An 18,629-nucleotide genomic window follows, 5' to 3' on the forward strand; every position below is an offset into this window, starting at 1 on the left:
ATCCACAACCCCCTATATAGAAAGTAAAGAATAAATAAAATGTACCATCACTCAAACTTGGGAAGTCTTCCTCTGTTTTTTCTTTTACTTCTTCATTTGGGGAAAGAAAGACTTGATGATAAGGAGTCATTCTAGGCTTGGGTTCCAATCCAAATCCTTCTGGATAACTAATAGACAAGAGATTCTTTTTTTCAGTATAAACTCAAGTTTGAGACTATTCCATGGTTCTTTATTACAAATCACCATCTTTCAAACCCAGTACTTATCAATATGGAAAAATGTTTTAAATCAAGTTAAAGCAAATGCATATTAAGTTCCGCAGCAAATATTGTATGGTGGTTTTCTGGATAATTGGAAAACACCTTATCTTCATGTGAAGCCCTTATCTTCTTGAGAAGTCCTATTCATGGTCCCAGAAGGCCCCTGAACCCTCTTCTGGTTCCTTGCAATCAGAATTGATCATTTCTTATGTACTCACAAGGATCTGAATTTTCCTTTGTTTGACATTGATTTTGTTCTACTTTGAATGCAGCTGGGGCCAATCAAGCTGCAATTGCACAGGGTCTGCACTTGGAAGGGCTCCATGCTTGGACTCTGCTATCACCATATTTAAATACTTGGTAAATTTTGAGTATAGGCCCTACATTTTAATTTTGCTGGGGTTCCACACATGATGTAGACAGTTCTAAGTGGGGGCACAGTGGTTATGTATTAGATTCCCCAGGAATCTGGGAGTCCCTATCATGTGAATGTCCACATGCCCTCATTTCATTTCAGAGCCCCTCTCAGGCTCCCGCACTGAGTCAACACTCAGCAAACATTTGTAAATTGAACCTAAAATAGCAAACATAGAGATGAAAAATTGCCAACATTTGAGAATGCCTGATTCATAAAATTTCTAGAAAAAAGTAATAGAAAGCTCTGAGGAGGGTGTCATTTTGAGCACACAAATCCAATAGGAATTCTGCTCTTTTCACCTGTGCTTTCAATAAGGATAGGGCTTAATTCTGGAAATGTGAAGAAGAAAGAAAAACCGCCCCAAATTTAACCATACCCTGAAAGTAGGTTTTTTCATTTCAGACAAATAAAAAGACGAGTGCCTCCTCTAGTCTAGGAGGACTCCCCAGTGCTTCCCAGAGCACTTAAGGACAGGTCCGCTCCAGTGTTTTATAATGTTAAGTGGTCACATCCACAGGATTTGGGGGGTTTTATTTAAGTGATCAAACTTGTAATTTGTACTGGGATAAATAAAAGCAATAAAAAGGACAAGAGCCAAGTGTAACATGGTATAATCTTCTCTATCCCTACACTCAGTGTGGCCCTCCTAATAAGAGATTATATTTGTAAGCTGCATGATGCTGAGGAGATGGTGACACCTGATACAGACTGAACATCCCTATCTAAAAATCTAAATACAAAATACTCCAGAATCTGAAAAGTTTTGAGTACCGACAGGATGCCATGAGTGGAAAATTCCACACCTGACCTCATGTGATGTGTGCCAGTTAAAACAAGTACACTAAAAGTATGGGATAAAATTATCTTCAGGCTATGTATATAAAATTTATATGAAGCACATGAATTTTGAGTTTAGTCCTGGGTCAAGCATTTTGGTTAAGAGATTCTCAACCTATATATGCGTACTGTCATGCAAAGGGAGACACAGGGAATATACACAGATATCTAACATATTTTTCAAAACTTGGACTTGAAGAAAAGAGTTTTTATTTAAATATTTTTCTGTTAGCTTTTTTTAGGCAAGCATGCTTATGGGTATTGTTTTGTTGCTTTTTTAACATATATGTGTATATATAGTGTGTATGTGTTTCTGCAAAGAAAATTATCCCTGGTTTGAACAATACAACGTATTATATAATTTTTCCATACTAGAATTACCTTTATCAATGTTAATCTGTCAGTATAAAACAATCAATGTGTACATTTAATGCTAGCATTTTCTGCCTCAAAAAAATTAAATCAAGCCGGGCATGGTGGTGTATGCCTGTAATCCCAGTCACTCAGGAGGCTGAGGCAGGAGAATCATGAGTTCAAAGCCAGCCTCAGCAACTTAGTGAGGCCCTATGCAACTTAATGTGACCCTGTCTCTAAATAAAATATTTTTTAAAAGGGCTGGTGATGTGACTCAGTGGTTAAATGCCCCTGGGTTCAATCCCTGGTACCAAAATAAATAAATAAATAAATAAATAAATAAATAAATAAATAAATAGATAAATAAATAAATTAGTGAAGTTATCTTACAATGTAGAATTATGAAAATAGGATTAATTATTATTTCAGGATGATTCTAGTTTCTCAAATCTCATGGACACATTTGAGGATTACTTACCATATTATTAAACATTGCACATAATTTTAGACAACTGGATAAACAAAAAGTTTATATCACTTATATTGACCTCAGTCTAGCTCCCTCTCAATCTTTTTTTTTTTTTTTTTTTTTTTCTATTCTGAACACCAGAAGGCAAGGAAATAAGCAGGCAGCTCCTACCTTCTTGCATTGAGCATCAGAAGGCAATGCATGAGACACAGGAGGAAGCTGACATTGGAATTATAGGTGGCAAAGATGATATCCCAGTGTTCCTGTAGAAAGCCCAGGATGCTGAGAAGGCTGAGGCACTCAGACAGGGACTGCTGGGGCTTGGAGAGGCAATATAGAATGACTTTGTTCAAACTGCTGTATAAAGCACTGATGGCAGTGTCCCTCTGAGAAGAGGTGTTCTCAATGACCTGTGTCATAAAAATAAGACACACACAAATACACTTGAGCACACTTTGCAATTTTAGATACTGACCCAGTTTTCCATGAAAACAATATGATAAAAAAAAGACACAATCTGAAATTCAAATAACACTTGTTTCTTCTAGTTTGAGATTCTATTTAATAGAATGATAAATAAGGACAATTCAGAATTTGGGTAAAAACTTGTGAAAATAAAAAGTTAAAAATTTACTATAGTCATATTTTAGAAAATAGAGCTGGTGGCCAGAGACTTCTGAAATACTGGTAACATGGTTGACATTCAGTGCATGTGAACATGCTATTAGTAATATTTAATTGTATTAATAATTATTTTCATGTATAGAATATTTATTATATTCCTAGTGTTATAAGTTTTGTTTCCATTGATTTGCATAAATTTAAATATATTGCCTCATGTAAATGTCATAACACCATAAAGTAGACACTAAGGTAACCCCACTTTAGGGATAAGAGGTTGTGGGGCAGAGAGGTTAGGTGGTCAGCAAGGGTCAAAAACACTGGACACTTGAGCCATGCCCTTAACTACCATATCATCTAAAGCAGGTGGAGTCCAGTGGATTTTATTTTTTGAGAAACTTACAGCGGGGGAAGAAGTTCCTTATTAGTACCTCAACACTGATTGGTCCATATATGTTTGGTTTCAGTAAAAAGTTCATAAAACACAAATCACATGTAAAGTTTTCAGTCTACTAGAAAAATCACATTAGTTACTGCTTGCTCCCTTAGAATTTTATGAGTGGTACAGGTGTTTCTACTCAAAGTTCAGTTTGATTTCAACCTATTTGAATCTGGGCCTCAAGTCTTCATCCCTGCCCTCTCTGCTCTGCCTGCATCTCTCAAACTGAGGTTAAAGGGCTGAGGAGAACTGAGGGCTTGGTATCTGGCACTGCCTAAATGCCAGATACCAAGCCTTGGCAGGCATCTGCTCTTTGGTGTTGGTTCTGAGAATTTTCTTTGACCATCAGAAATTCTTTCATTCTCAACACAACTTCCCAAGGATATGATTTTAACCTTCCCAGAGCTCACAAATACTTTTCCCCTCTTGGAGTCATTCATGACGAAACCCCTCAATACATACTTCTCAGGTTGGCCTCAACCTACGCATCGCCCAAACCAATAATTGCCCTCAACATTGTGCTGAGGCCCAGTCCTGGGATCTGTGGGTGGCAATTCTAGCATGGTAAGAGAGGGTCCTTTCCAACACTCACAGACATCCTATGGGCAGGACAACTTGCACCATAGTGAGCACCTCACTGGGGGGAGGGTTCATGGCAGCTCATCAGCAAAAGTCCCCAGCATGCAATGGGAGGCAAGGATCTAAAAGAGGCCTCTTGCAACTCTAGAAGTTTGGGTTTATAATTTTCTCTCTTCTGTGTACATGTGTACATCTAAGGATAGCTCTATAGGTATGCATTTGCTTGTGTGGCTATGTGTGGAGATCTATTTATCTAGGCTAGAGAGCACAGAGGCAAGAATAATAGGACTTGGTAAAAATGGAGTCCTGTCTTCATTTCAGGAGGGTAGAAAGATGACAGATGGAAATGGATATTATGTATCTGGAGACTATCATACTAAGCCAGTTCCAAAAAAACAAAGGTTCAATGTTTTCTCTGATAGCTGGAAGTTAACCCACAATATGGGAGTGAGGGGAAGAATAGAAGTGCAGTAGATTAGACAATGGGGAATAGAAGAAAGGGATGGGGAATAAGCAAAGGAAAGACAGTGGAAGGAGTCTGGCATATTTTTCCTGTGTACATACATAAAAACAGCACAGTGAATCCCACCACCAGTCATATCCTTAAGAAAGGGACTCTAACTAGACTAAGAGATATTCCATGCTCATATAATTATATCAAAATGAATTCTGCTGTCATGTATAACTAAAAAGGACCAATTAAAAATAATAAAATGGAATAGATCCTTTGAAGTCAAAGACCATTTTGGCCTTTTCATTGCCAAGTAATAACAATAATTAAGGTTAAACTGACAATCACGGTAAAACCTCAAATGAAAGAAAGTAGAGTCTGAGAGGGACAGAGGTCAGGTGCCTGTGCAGGGAGTTGAGGCTGAGGAGACGTTCAAGGGTCCTGCAGGTGAGCCCTGCAGGGTACTCAATGGCCACCAGGCATTTCCTGGGTCTTAAAGGACCACTTCATTCCTCCCACCTAGAACAGATTCTGTTTCAGTAAAGGACAAAAGTTCAGCTGGACCAAGAAGCAATGACCAGGAACATATCACACAGATTCCTGACCAGTCATAAAGAAGTTTCTTGTCACCCTAGTCATCTCAGGTTCTTACCACCATGATGTGCTCTGTGATGAAGAGAAGAATATGTCTGGGGTCTGCTGAGAACATCCCACCATACAGCTTCTCCACCAGCTTCTGGGTGAAGTAGGAGATGTTTGAAAGGGAAGGAATAGTAGCAGCTCCTATGTTTGACTGAGGCTCTTTACTGCCTGAGTGGAACAGAGAAAGACCAAAATCAGAGTCTAAATATGCTTCTCTCCACAGTAAACTCTGAGCCCCTTATCATAACTAGCCATGTCTTATTCATCTCTGAACCTCATTGTTCCAAAGATGTAGTCTTTTGAGGGTGCCCAATGAACAGTCATACAAAGTAAATTGATCTTGATTAATCTGGTCAATGATAGAAACCAAGCTGTGAGCAAGCAAGGGGAAGCATTTTTTCTAGTGTCTCTTCAGAATAAGGATGGAGGAGAATTTAAAGACTAATGCAAATGAGAAGGCATTGTGCTGACCTGAGCGCTTGCTTTCACATTGGAGAAAATACAGCCATAAAAGTGATTTTACATCTGTGCTCACAAACACAGCAGTCCCTGTGCTTCAATGAGTGTGCAGTGATCTCAGGTAATCTCTAGAACCACCCTGTGAGTTTGCCACAGTTGTCATCCTCACTCACAGACTCACAGATCCAGGCCTTTGCCCCAGATCTCACTGCCTTCCATTGACAGAACCAGGACCCAAACAGGCTTTCTGACCACACTGAATTCCCTGCTCTGCTACTCTCACACATCAAATATTCCAGGAGAAAGACCAGAAAGTTAGGATTTTCATGTTGTGGCAAGAAAGAGTCTAGGAGATAAGTCATGTAGCTAGGGATTCCCATGTCTCAAAAATGACAGAAAGAATGTTTAATATCATGGAGAAAGGGCAGTTGCTCTGGAACTGGTTTTTTGTTTTGTTTTGTTTTGTTTTGTTTTGATGAAGTCTCCATTTCAAATTCTGAAGAACAGAGGCAGAATCTTAATCCAGATTCATTGATTCAAGAAACATTTGCCAAGCACCTATTCTGTACCCAGACACAGGTGCACAACACAAGATACTGAGCAGAGGACTGTTAAATCCCTGCTGCCTGGACTTCTCTTCTGGAAAGGGGTCACATTTGTACTGAAGCTAGAGAAGAATCAATTTTAACCCAAAGGACAGAAAGACTTTTTGTCTCCAAGTGGCCCAGCGATGGCAGGGGTGTCATGGAAAGCAGAAAGCATCTCATCCCTCACTGGGCAGGGGTCAATGAGCTCTTGTTACAGAAACATGGAGGATATGCCCAGATGGAGGATGAATCACCCCACAGTCAAATCAGGAGTAGGTGAGCATGCTGGCTTTCCTGCTCAGCCAGTAGTTGCCTAATGCCAGAAAACAGGGAGGACTAAATCACCCCACTCACCTCTGAGTATTGGCATGTTGCCTCCACTCATGATGTGGAATATTTCCATGGTAGAAAGAAGGACTTCGGACTGGAAGTCACGCTTCTGTTGACTGGTAGCATTGTCTGGACAAGCCTGGAAGCAGTTGCATAGCCATAATGTCCCCTTAACCCCTTGCCTGGCAGGCATACTAATATCCAGCTGACCACTCACACTGTGTCTTCTCCAGGGCATTGCTTTCTGCTGACCGAGTTGCCTTATCTAGTACGTAACACCCACTTCCCAGGGTGAATAAGCATGTGGGTTAGTTCACAGTCAAGGCCACCTGGCAGGTGCCCTTTAAGATAAGGCTGACTCTGGGACACAGATAGGATACCAGCACCCCTTTGAGACCAGGCTTTGACTGAGACCACCTCTGGGAGAGCATCTCCCCCTGCCCTTTGCTTCCCTCTCTCCTCCTAAGAGCAGCCCCCACAATGTATCACTTACATAAAACCCTCACCTCATACTCAACTTCTAGGACCCTGTCCTCCCTTTTGTCTATTCACCCGGCACTCTTCCAGGGCCTGCAGTTCATACACAACCCCCCAGATCACTGTAGTAGGAGGAGGTGGTCTCTACCACTGGCCAGCCAGCATCTTCAGGCCTATTCATACCCTTCTTTTGCAGGGCTCAGCCCTCCCAGACCCACTCCCATAAGAGACAACCTACCTCCAAAAGCACCTCCAGTGGCAGCCACTGTTTGGGGCTAGGGGTACCAAGCAGGAGCTCCCTCAAGAGAATCTGAGTGAAGTCTCTCAGCTGCCTCCGGGCAGGATGTGACTTGGCAGGAGCCTGAAGACCCTCCTTGGTGCTGTCACCCTGAGATGCAGCCCCAGGACTGCTGGTGTCCCCGGTGGACTCAGCCAGAGGTCCCTCAAAGACAAGAGAACCATAATATGTGGGGCCTAGAAGTTCTTTCACATTTGCCTCTGATAGGCACAGGCAGAATTATCATCATACCCTTGACATGGATGGAAACTGAGGCTCTGACAAAGTATGTGATTTGCCCAGGGCCTACTTGCCTATGACCACAGTTGCCACTGTGGTCTGAGAATCTGACTGAGATAGATTGATATCATGCAAAACAGCTAAGCCACCAAGTTAGAGAGAACTGCAGTGCTCAGCAACCAAGTCCAGAATGTGTTGGGGGCAAGTCATTTCTCTCCTCCAAGCCAGATGCCCATCAGTTAAATAGCAATCATCAAAACGATCTCACAGAGGATTTGTGGGAATGAAATGAGAGAATAATGGATACAGCAATGCCTGGCAGCTTGGTATGGGGTCAATGGTCACTGGGTCCCACCTTTTCCTCCTGCCCAGGTCTGCTCATGTTGACAAACAGGACCCTCAGGTAAGAAAGAAGGAGAAGCAGAACTGTAGAGTCCTTTCATCAAATCCCTGAAGTGCTTCAGCATTCACTTTCTCATTTGAGGTTTATAAAAGTAGGGGATAGAGGAGACAGGGGTCATTACCCCAGAGAGTCCAAAAGGACCTGGAGATGCAGGGAGGCCGAATGACACACCCAAGGACACGCGGCCAGGGACTCCTGACTCCTGGCCCATGAACTTTTCATGCGCCTTCATCTGCTGGCACCTCCCTTTGCTCATTCATAAAATTAATGCTGCCGTTCTTAATTAAGCCATAAAACGAATTTAATGGCACCTAGGGAGGTGGCGACTGCATTAATTAGCTCCATGCGGCCTCAACTGGAAAGATGCCATATAAATTCATAGCAAATCGAAGGCTTTTGGCTGCCAGCCTTCTGTGTAGGGAGGGTCTGTAACATTTTCTGTGCAACAAAGGCCTAGCAAGCTGACTAGGATCTGGGACAAGACAAGAGAGTGTGACAAGAGAGAAATGTCTTGGAATTGGAGCTAGGAACCCCAATACAGTGCCCTACTGGCCCACTAGGGTGCTTGCTAGCTGCCGAGGTGACTTTTGGGTGAGGCCTTCCTCCAGGCAGAAACTGGTAAATGTGAGGAAGACGATCCCTGGGTCAGGGTGTGTGCTCAGCTGGAGCCTCAACTCAGCAGATGTCAAGCCTGGCCCTCGGGGGTAGGGTCCGAGATGGGCATCAGGATTAAGATGTCCAGCTGAAGACTTTAGGGTCTTGGCCCCCTGCAGAGGACCTGCCAACGAGATTGCAGGGGACAGCCTGTAAAATTGTCCTTCTTCCCTGCCTGGTCTGAGCCACCTGAGTTTCTCTGTGTAGATCCCACCCCCACCCATGGCTTCAGCCAGCAGGGCCTTCCTGGGCCTATCACTGCCTTTTGTTTATTCTTAATTGCCTAGTAAATTACTTGAGTAGATATTAATCCATCAAACCATTTTGAAACCATTTTATCTTTTTGGAAATTCTCGTCTTTGTATGTAGTCTAATTACAGTTGCCCCCAAATATCTGTGAGGAATTAGTTCCAGAATCCCGTGAGCATGAATTCTGCAAATGTTCAAGTCCCTCACATAAAATGGCATAGCATTTACACAAAACCTAGGCACAACCTCCCATATACTTTAAATTATCTCTAGATTACTCACAATGCCTACTGCAATAAAAATGCTATGTAACTGTTATAAATCTACTGTTTAGAGAACATGAGGAAAAACATCTACACATATTCACTACAGACAAAAAAAATTTTTAAATATTTTCTATCTGAGGTTAATTGAATTCCAGATGGGGGACCCATAGGTACAGAAGGCTAACTGTACTCTTCAATTTTCTTCAGTTACTTAACTTTATTTTAAACCCATTATATGGGTTTAAATGTAAAGGACTCAGGCTTTGGAGTGAAAGACCAAAATTTAAATGTTAGCTTTGCTGCATATTAATCCCAGGAACTGTGACATACTTTGGCCTCTCAATCATTTTGTGAGATGAGACTTAAAATCACCACTTTGTCTCTCTGAGTCTCATTTTCTTCTTTCCTCTTTCTGATTGCTGTTAGTGTTATGTGAAGCACCATGTTTGGGACCAATTTGCCACAGAAGTTAGGAGATGGACACTGTCAATATGGACACACCTCTGCAAAAGGTTAGCTAAGAGAACATTTCTTCCATTCATTTGATCTTTTAGCAAATTATTTTGGAGCATCCACTCCATGCCCAGCTCTGTGCTTGTTGTAGGTAGGGGTGTGTGTGTGTGTGTGTGTGTGTGTGTGTGAGAGAGAGAGAGAGAGAGAGAGAGAGAGAGAGAGACAGACAGACAGACAGACAGACAGACAGACAGACAGAATTAATCCAGGACTGGCACATGGCATATACTAGACAAGTGCTCTACCATTGAGCTATATCTCTAGACCCTTTTGTTTTTTATTTTGAGACAAAGTTTCACTAGGTTGCTGAGCTTGGACTCAAATTTGCCTCAGCCTCCTAAATTATAGGTATGTCAGGTATATGCCACTGTGCCCAGTTGCTTGTCCTGGATTATAAATCCCTTGACTTGGCTGCCCTTGAGTTGCTGGGACCCCCTCTTGATCTTCCCAAAGCCACTTCTCGAACTGCTCATCATAGAAAATCAAGACCCAAGTCAGTCCTCTGTCCTCTTCTGACTCTAAGTTGGTCCTTCACAAACCTACTGCCTGGAAGGAGATGTGAGTCATGTCCCGAGGGGCCTGCAAACAGGACAGGTGTGCTGAGAACAAAGGTACCACCCTTCCCTTGACTGGTACATAGGCAGCAGGTTTCCTGGAAAGGGATTCTTTGTTTCCTATTACCAGTATGTGAATATTCCATATAGAATTGGACTTGATCTACCATGGAATTTTTCATTACTAAGATTTCTAACAACTCAAAAATGACTGAATCCCAGAACTGAAAACAACCTCTAGTTGCATCTCAGCCAAGAAAAGGAAAATTACCCAAGTTGTTTATTGAATGTTCCAGTCAAGTTGCTTTAAGTGTATTTTAACTTTGAGAGGTAGGGAGGAATTTAGTCTCTCACCCATGAAGGATGGTGAAGTTCACACTGCTCTCCCAGGTGCAGGGCAGCAGCATGCCTTACCTTTTGGGTTCCCAGTGGGAAGGTGACTGTGGCCAAGATCTGGAGAAACTCTGGGGCCCACCATGCTGGGTCCTGGGGGTAGGTGCGGTGCACCAGGCTGAGGAACTGCAGTATGCTGACTGGGAATGTCTGTTGCCAGGTGCCATCTTCAGAACCTGTCAAGGGCTGCAGACACAATACATGAGACATGGTGCATAGTGGCATGACTGGGGCTGCCTGAGTCAGTCAGAGGAATGGAAATCTTAGGAGAAAACTTCCTTCTGGAGACTCTCCACAAGACATGCTATTGTGAGTCACTTAAGACTGTAGGTTGGCACTGGGTACTGGATAACAAATGGGGAAATGTTTCCTATGTATGGACACAGTGCTTAACGCACATTCCTCTTCTACTTCACAGCAACCCTCTGAGGTAGGCTCTATATTTACTCCTGTTTTACAGAGGGAAACACCGAGGCCCAGAGAGTTTCCATTGTTTTGTCAAAGGTCATTCAGTGGGTAACAGAGCCAGAACCTGAACCCAGGAGATTAGCTATGAGATTTGCTGTCTTCCCCACACAATCCCTATGTGATTAGACATGGTACACTGAGCTCAAGGGACTTGCCCAACAGAGGTAACCCAGTCTTTCCTAGCCCAGTGCTGATGTTCCCACCTGTAGACTCTCACACTGGGGCATACCATTAGTGGGGCATACCTTGTCTGAGGCTGGAGGGGACTTGAGAAGCCCTTTCCTGCCAGCCAGGGTGTGGGGGGTTCTGGAATGGATCATGTTGTACCAAGCCAGTGCCCAGTCACTTGCTGAGACATTAGTTTTCCCTCACATTGGATCCCTCTCCCCACTGGTCTTGGCAACATGGCTGAGTCTCCACCCTGAAATCTTGACTGTGCCCTAGTAACCTTCTATAGCTCAACTTCCTTGACCACACTGCCCAGTCACTCTGTCCAGAGACTGAGCCAAGCCCAACCAGGGTATCCAGCTGCTGCCTAAAGTCTTACTGTCTTGAATGGATAGGATACCTGAAATTTGAGACCTGACCAACCTCAACCTGATCTGCTATATGGCTTCACTGACAAACAGACTGAGTGACATTTAGCCTACTCTTACCAACACTCTAAGGGGTCATCAGGCCCTTCCTATGAGTCTGGTAACTCAGCGTCAGCCTCTCCCATGGATGGCTTCCTCACATACCTTCCAGCCTCACTCTCAGTCTTGTCCTGGTTTGCTCAAGTTAGAATGTCCTGTTTGCTAAGTAGCTCCCAAGTGCCTGGACCATGTCTCACACTGGGAAACTCAATTGTAATTGTAGAAAAATGACAAAACATGTGGGTAATTAGAATCACATTTCCAGGATCCAGAGAGGGTTTGGGATAGGCTGGGGCAGGGAGGCAGAGAGAAACAGTTTCTGAAGACACCTGCATCTGGATCTCTTCCAGGTTCTTGCAGCACAATATTAGATTTACAGGTGAATATAAGAAACAAAAGGAGTTCAGAGAGCTCTCTCTGGAGTTAGTCAATCTGGATGGAACTCTGTCTTTGCCACCTACTAACAAGTGTAGCCTTGGACCAGCTCCTTAATCTCCCTATGCTCCCTCTGGAAAAAGAATTGTGCTATGTATGATCTATTTCAGAAGGTTACAGTGAGGATTAAATGAGGCATTTCAGTGATCTGGCTTATTTTTGCAATAACTAGCACAGGGTAAATACAGAAGAAGCTAGAAGGTCAGGTCATACAGAGGACTTGCACTTTTGAAAGAAGAATTTGGATTTGATCTACCAAGTAACAGAGATTCCTTGAAGGTCAAGTCATAGACATGACCTAGAATCATGATGCTTGTGCTGGACTCCTGTGCTTCCACTGTGCCTGAGCTCTGTGATCTTGCTTGGATGAATTAACCTCCACAGCTTCCTTTCTACATCTCCACAATGGAGACAATGCTGTCTCTTCCAAAGGACTACCACATGTAGCAGAATGTCTAAAATCAAAACCACTAATAATGCAAAACACTGACAAGGTTGTGGAGCAAATAAAACCCTTCCAATAAAACCTGGTGATAATGTAAATTTGTTCTTCCACTTTGGATAACTATTAGGTATTATTTACTAAAGTAAGTCATGTGTATAACTGATGATTCACAATTTCATTCCTGGGAGACATTTCCAACAGAAAGGAGTACATGTGCCTACCAAAAGATAGGTATATAGCATGTTTTCAAACTGAAACAAGCCAGAATTGTTGTGATTAATTATCACAAGAAAGTACTACTCAATAATAAAAAAAAAAAATTGAATTACTGATAACACAACAACATAAGTGAATCCCAAAATGTAATGATGAGTGAAAAAGGTCAGATGCAAAAGAATATGTACTGTCTGATTCCATTTATATGAAATTCAAGAACAGGCAATCAAATCTATGGTTACCACTGGTCAACGGTATAATATCAAACAAAATAAAGTTCCAAGAAAAAGTAAAATAAAACAAACTGAACTTTTTATTTTCTTTTTAATGATATGCTGACTTTCTGAATACATTTGAAAGAACAGCATATACCTTGCAATGCAGAGGAAAAGAACAGACATTGCTCTAGCATAGCGTCAAAACCAAGGAAACTATAAAACAAAACACTGACAAGGATGTGGAGCAAATAAAACCTTTGGGTATTCACTGTGCAATAAATTGAACTTTTTCAGAAAGATATATTAGGGTTAGTCCCACAATTAGGTTCTAATCTTTTTCACTTAACTTTCTAGTTTTTGCCTTTTATATTTAGATACTTGTCTGCTGTTCTTGGTAAAACATACTTTCATGACAGGTATCTTCATTGTATGAAATCAGGGAGTGGCTTTGTTCTCATTGCATATGTTTGTAATTCCAACACATCGAAAAAGGCTGGGTCTTGTTTTTAACCTAGTCTAAAATTCACATCTTTAACATATTAGCTTAACTTTTTATACTTACTGCTGTGATATAAATTTTTGGTCTTACATTTTTACTTCTCTCAGTACATTACACATTTTGTTTTAAATAGCTTATGCAACTAATTTTGCTTGTTTATTTTTCATGAAAGTAGCTGATTAGGTAGGTAACAGATTCCTTATGCTATAAACAAAAAATATACATTTTAAGGAACCCCCAAATTAATTGAACATTAGGCCTATAGTAGAATGAATACATTTCTCAAAAATGGAAAATGTACATATCTTATTATCTAACCAAGATAAAAATAAGACTGAGATAGATAAAAATGTGAAAACGTAAGCTTAACCACATGCACATTGAAAAATAGGAATCAAAGGAGTTTTAGAACACAACAAAACTGAAATTGCCAAACATAAAAATCTTAGAAATTGAAAGAAAATATCAGGAGACTAATAAGGATATACAAAATCTAGTTTTTTAAACCCATAAGACTTCAGCTCCTTAAGAAACAAGAAGGGTATGGTAACAAGAAAGCATGAGCCCCCAAACTAAGAGTAAGGAGAGAAATAATGCATAGGAAATTATAAATTAGAAGAGATCTGCTATAATTTGGATCCAGAATGTCCTCTAAGAGCCCACGTGCATCAAAAGCTTGGTCTCCAGTTTGGGGCTATTTGGAGATGGGTGAAAATTTGAAGAGGTGGGGGACTAGTGGGAGGTTTTTAAGTCATGAGGGGTGTGAACTCAAAAGGAATTGTGGGACCTCAGCTTCTTCCACTTCCGCTGTTTTTCAGATTGGCTGTGGATTAGGCAGTTTTGCTCCATCACGTACTCTTGCCATGATGTGCCACTCAGGCACAAAGCAATGAGGCCAACTAAACTGAAACCCTTAAAACTGTGAGTCAAAACAAACCCTTTTTCTTCATAAGTTTCTCACCTCAAGTACTTGTTTGTTATAGTAATGGAAAGCTCACTAACACAATACCATTTGTACAAATTGAATAAATGGATAATTATTTTTAAATATCAATTAACTAAACTGGGTCAAGAAAACATTTAGAAGACTAAACAAGTCAATAATTGTGGAAAAAATTCAGACCCAGACAGTTTCATAGAAGCATTTAAATAATATATGAATTATAGATTTAACATCAATTTGTATATGAAAGAGACCAATTTTTAATATTAAACTAGCATAATATCAATATCAAAACCTCACAAAGATAAAACAAAAAGAAACCAACAGCCTAATATCATTTATAAATATGCATACAAAATCATCAATATATATTTGCAAACAGAATAAGGAAGTACAATTTAAAAAAAGAACAGAGTGATTGAGAATTCAAAGAAATTTAGTGATGTAATTCCTCATAGGTAACTGGTTAAAATAAAAAAAATATATGATCATCTAATTACATGCTAAAAGACTTTTTTAAAAATTCCTATTTACAAAATGTCTCAACATAACCACAGAGAGACAGGGAGAGAGAGAGAGAGAGAGAGAGAGAGAGAGAGAAGTTGGTAAAAAATGAAAGATAGATGCAGATTGAAATGGCGCATGCCTGTAATCCCAGCAGCTCCAGAGTCTGAGGCAGGAGGATCATCAGTTCAAAGCCAACCTCAGCAAAAGTGAGGTGCTGAGCAACTCAGTGAGACCCTGTCTCTAAATAAAATACAAAATAGTGCTGGGAATGTGACTCAGTGGCTTTGTGCCCCTGAGTTCAATCCCCAGTAACCCCCCAAAAAAGATGAAAGATGAATAAACAGGCAATTTATAGGGATATAAATGGTGTTAATAAACCTATAAAACGGTTTTAACCTTAGTAAAAATAAATGCAAAAGAACCCAAATTTGTAACCATCATCCATTTGCCCATATTACTGAGGCTATGAGGATGGGCCTAAGTACTTCTATACAAGATATTGAGAAGTATATTAGATGGTGGGATACATATATGTGCACTTCTTTCTGAGAAGTGCATCTAAAAGAAAATGCTCTTTGACCCACTATCCTACACCGCAGGAGGTCATCAAACAAGAAAGAAACAAGGATTTTTCAAGAAAGTCCATTACAGGCTTTTTATAACAACAAGCACTTTGAAAGTTTTATTACAAATATAGATGATTACTATGTTTTCCCATTTTATTGAGATGGATTACACAAATGGTATGAATCTTCTTTGTGCATAAGAACAGAAATGAAAAGTTGCACCCCATTTGTATACAATGAATCAAAATGCAGTCTATAAAAATAAAAAAAAATAATAAATGTTGATGGGAAAAAGGCAAAAAGAATTTTTGTGGTCTCATCCTCTATAAGGATAGGATGTAACCTTCAAGAGGTGTCTGGAGGGATGTCCCACTGAAGTTCACAGAGGTCATATCTGGGGTATGTCAGGTGATTTTTATTTTCTGCTTTTCTCTTTTGTTTAAATGTTAAGTAGATAATTGTGTATCATTTTTACAAAAAGTGATGAAGTTTCCTCACACAATCAAGCTTCCAATTGCCCTTGGTGTCTGCAGAATAAAGTCGAATCTTTCAACCTTTCATGCAAGATCATGTTTAGCTGGCTGACTATTAATTACTCCTATTCACAAGTCATATGTTCTTCTCTCCTCACAGTTGCTTCCATGTCTAAAATAATGTTATACACCCATTTATAGGGTATCTTGAAGGTCCAAATCAAAGGTTACCTACTCCAGAAACTTCTGTTATGTCTCTAGCTGGTGGCCACCTGCCTTCTCTAAGATGGCTCTTTACCTCGCAGGTCACTCCTGGACAAAGCCCAACTGACCTGGTGGAGGTGAGTTCCTTGGAAGGAGAGGCCCCTCTTTCTCTTCAGAAATGCTTCCTTTGACTAAAGGCAGTAAATCTCCCCAGTGAAGAAAACCAAATGTTTAAATAAATGAGAAATAGACGTCTCTTGGCCGCCTACTTTACCTCTTCTATATTATTTTGCTAATTACCAGCTGCTATGGTTTCAATATGTTCCCTAAAAGTGAATGTGTTGGAAGTTTAGTCCTTAAATTCCTATTCTACTGGTATTTGGAGGTGGGGCCTTTGGGAAGTCATTAGAATTAAATGAGATCATAAGGGTAGTGCCTACGTGATGGCATTAGTGACTTTATAAGAAGAGGAAGAGAGCCTATAGCTAGCATACTTTCTCTGTCTCCTGAGTAATGCCCTCTACCATGTTATGATATAGCACAAAAGCCCTCACCAGATGCCAAAAGATGCCAATGCTATGCTTTTGGACTTCAGAGACTCCAGAACTGCAAGCTAAATAAACTTCTATTTATTATAAATTACTGGTCTCTTGCATTTTGTTATAGCAACAGAGAATGGACTAAGACATTGGCATTTCTAGGAAGCTGCTGAGAAGAATCAAGATGACCTTTCCAAACTTGCCTTCTCAACAGAACCTTCTGGAGTAGGTAGTGAGTCTCACCTGATTCATGGTAGCTTTCAGCATTTCCAGGAGCAACAAGGCACCTTCTGTGCACAGTCCATCCCGAAGGACTATTTGCTGGTGGTGATTCTGCAGGAGCCACTGAAGCATGGCATCTAGGCTACCCTTAAGAAGGAAGCAGGAGCCATAAGGAGACTTGTGGCAGCACACCAACTTTGCAACCAGTGCTAGCATTTACCAGAGGGTCCCAGTGGAAAAAGCAAAACAGCATAGTAGCAACCTCAGTAGTTAACCCATATGGAGAATTCCAGCTCAACTGATGGTTCATAAGATAAACACAATTCCAAAAAGCTGCTGAGGACCCACTAGCAGCTTGCAGCAATTTCGTTCTTTTGGGCTGCGGGTATAGCACAGTGGGCTTTAATATCTTTTTTGTAGATGAGATTACATAAGCATAGGAAGAATGCAAAAGTTCAGGGGAAAGTACAGTATAGAGGAAATAATTTGGAATTTAGAATCAAGAGGCCCTGACTTTGCCATTTTAATAGCTCAGGAAAGCTGTTTGGCCTGTTGGCAGTTCAGTTTCCTTCTCTATAAAATGGAAATTCACATTTTCTACCCCATGGGATTGTTTAAATATCAAGCAAAATAAAATATGTAAAGAATCTATCATAGTTCTTGACACTTAGTAGATGTTTGTTTCCTATAATATATTGTTAAAGAAATAAAAATTCAGGTCTTGCTGAACTTAGCATAGTTATATTCAGAACTTTATATTGAAGTGTGAGCTACCCTATTAGCATACATCAAGATTTTAATCTGTCAAACATAGGGATATACAAGAGAGGTGAATTTTTTAACTTTCTCTGCCAAATCATGTCCTTTCCCTATTTCAGCTCAGCTCAGTTTAACTCAACTTAAGATCAAGAAACAATTTCCAAATCTATTATTTGTCAGGCACCCAGAAAGGTGAGTTAAAAAAAAAAAAAAAAGTGGAGTCTGTTCTTCTGGAACTCAGTGTCTAAGAGGTACATGTGTGGTGCCATATGAGGTAAAGTTCACTGGGGCATAAAGGAGGAAATGCCTAGGGTGCTAAGCAGGAGGTGACATTGGAGCTGAGTTCTAGGGGAGGACACTCCCACCGAGCAGGTGATGAGGGAGGAAAGAATCAGTAAGGTCACAGGACAAGTAAGCACAAAGCAGCTTGTCTTAATGGAGAGATGATCCAGTACAGTCATAGCATGAAGGAAGGTAAGTTAGAGCCAGGTTGGAGAGACAAGCTAGGTACTCAAGCATGTGGCAGCTTGATGCTGGCTATGGAGCTCAAACTTGGTCTTGCAGGAATGGAAGCCAAGTAATACCTGGACTCATTGTGAACAAGTGAGAATATGAAAGATGAGATGGTGTGCACAGTAGGTGTGAACTCCTCTTTGGAAAAACTTGGCCAAAGGAGGACAGGAAAATGATAATTAGGGCAACAGCTGATAAACGGTGTGAGCCGAAGTGGATATAATTTAACATCTTATGGTCTGTGAGAGAAGAATCATTAGAAAAGGAGAAACTGAAAGGACCAATGAGAAAGCGCAAGTGAGTGGACCAGAGAAGTTGAAGGAATCCAAAAGCAGCCTTGAGAAGCTTCCTAAGCAACAACGGAGAAAAGATGGTGAATTGATGAATCGGGTCACAGCTAAGTAGGTGGTTGAGATTGGGTTCCTGAGGCATGGCCACCCCATCATCAAGTAACTTCTCCTTGACTGCAAAGAGAAAAATTTAAAACAAACCTGAGGTAATTCATATTTGCTCAG

General features: G+C 40.8%; 1 protein-coding gene across 1 annotated transcript in view; it reads right to left on the bottom strand.

The window, feature by feature from the left end:
- The window catches only part of WDFY4 (WDFY family member 4), a 288,190-nt gene that overhangs the window by 148,438 nt on the left and 121,123 nt on the right, over positions 1-18,629 (bottom strand). Inside the window, 7 exon segments of the mRNA XM_079138164.1 lie at positions 46-167; positions 2,510-2,748; positions 5,081-5,238; positions 6,471-6,585; positions 7,162-7,365; positions 10,494-10,658; positions 16,864-16,989. Coding sequence (XP_078994290.1) covers positions 46-167; positions 2,510-2,748; positions 5,081-5,238; positions 6,471-6,585; positions 7,162-7,365; positions 10,494-10,658; positions 16,864-16,989 — 1,129 coding nt within the window.

This window comes from Sciurus vulgaris (assembly GCF_902686455.1).
Source record: "Sciurus vulgaris genome assembly, chromosome: 4".
In the NCBI taxonomy this organism is placed as follows: domain Eukaryota; kingdom Metazoa; phylum Chordata; class Mammalia; order Rodentia; family Sciuridae; genus Sciurus; species Sciurus vulgaris.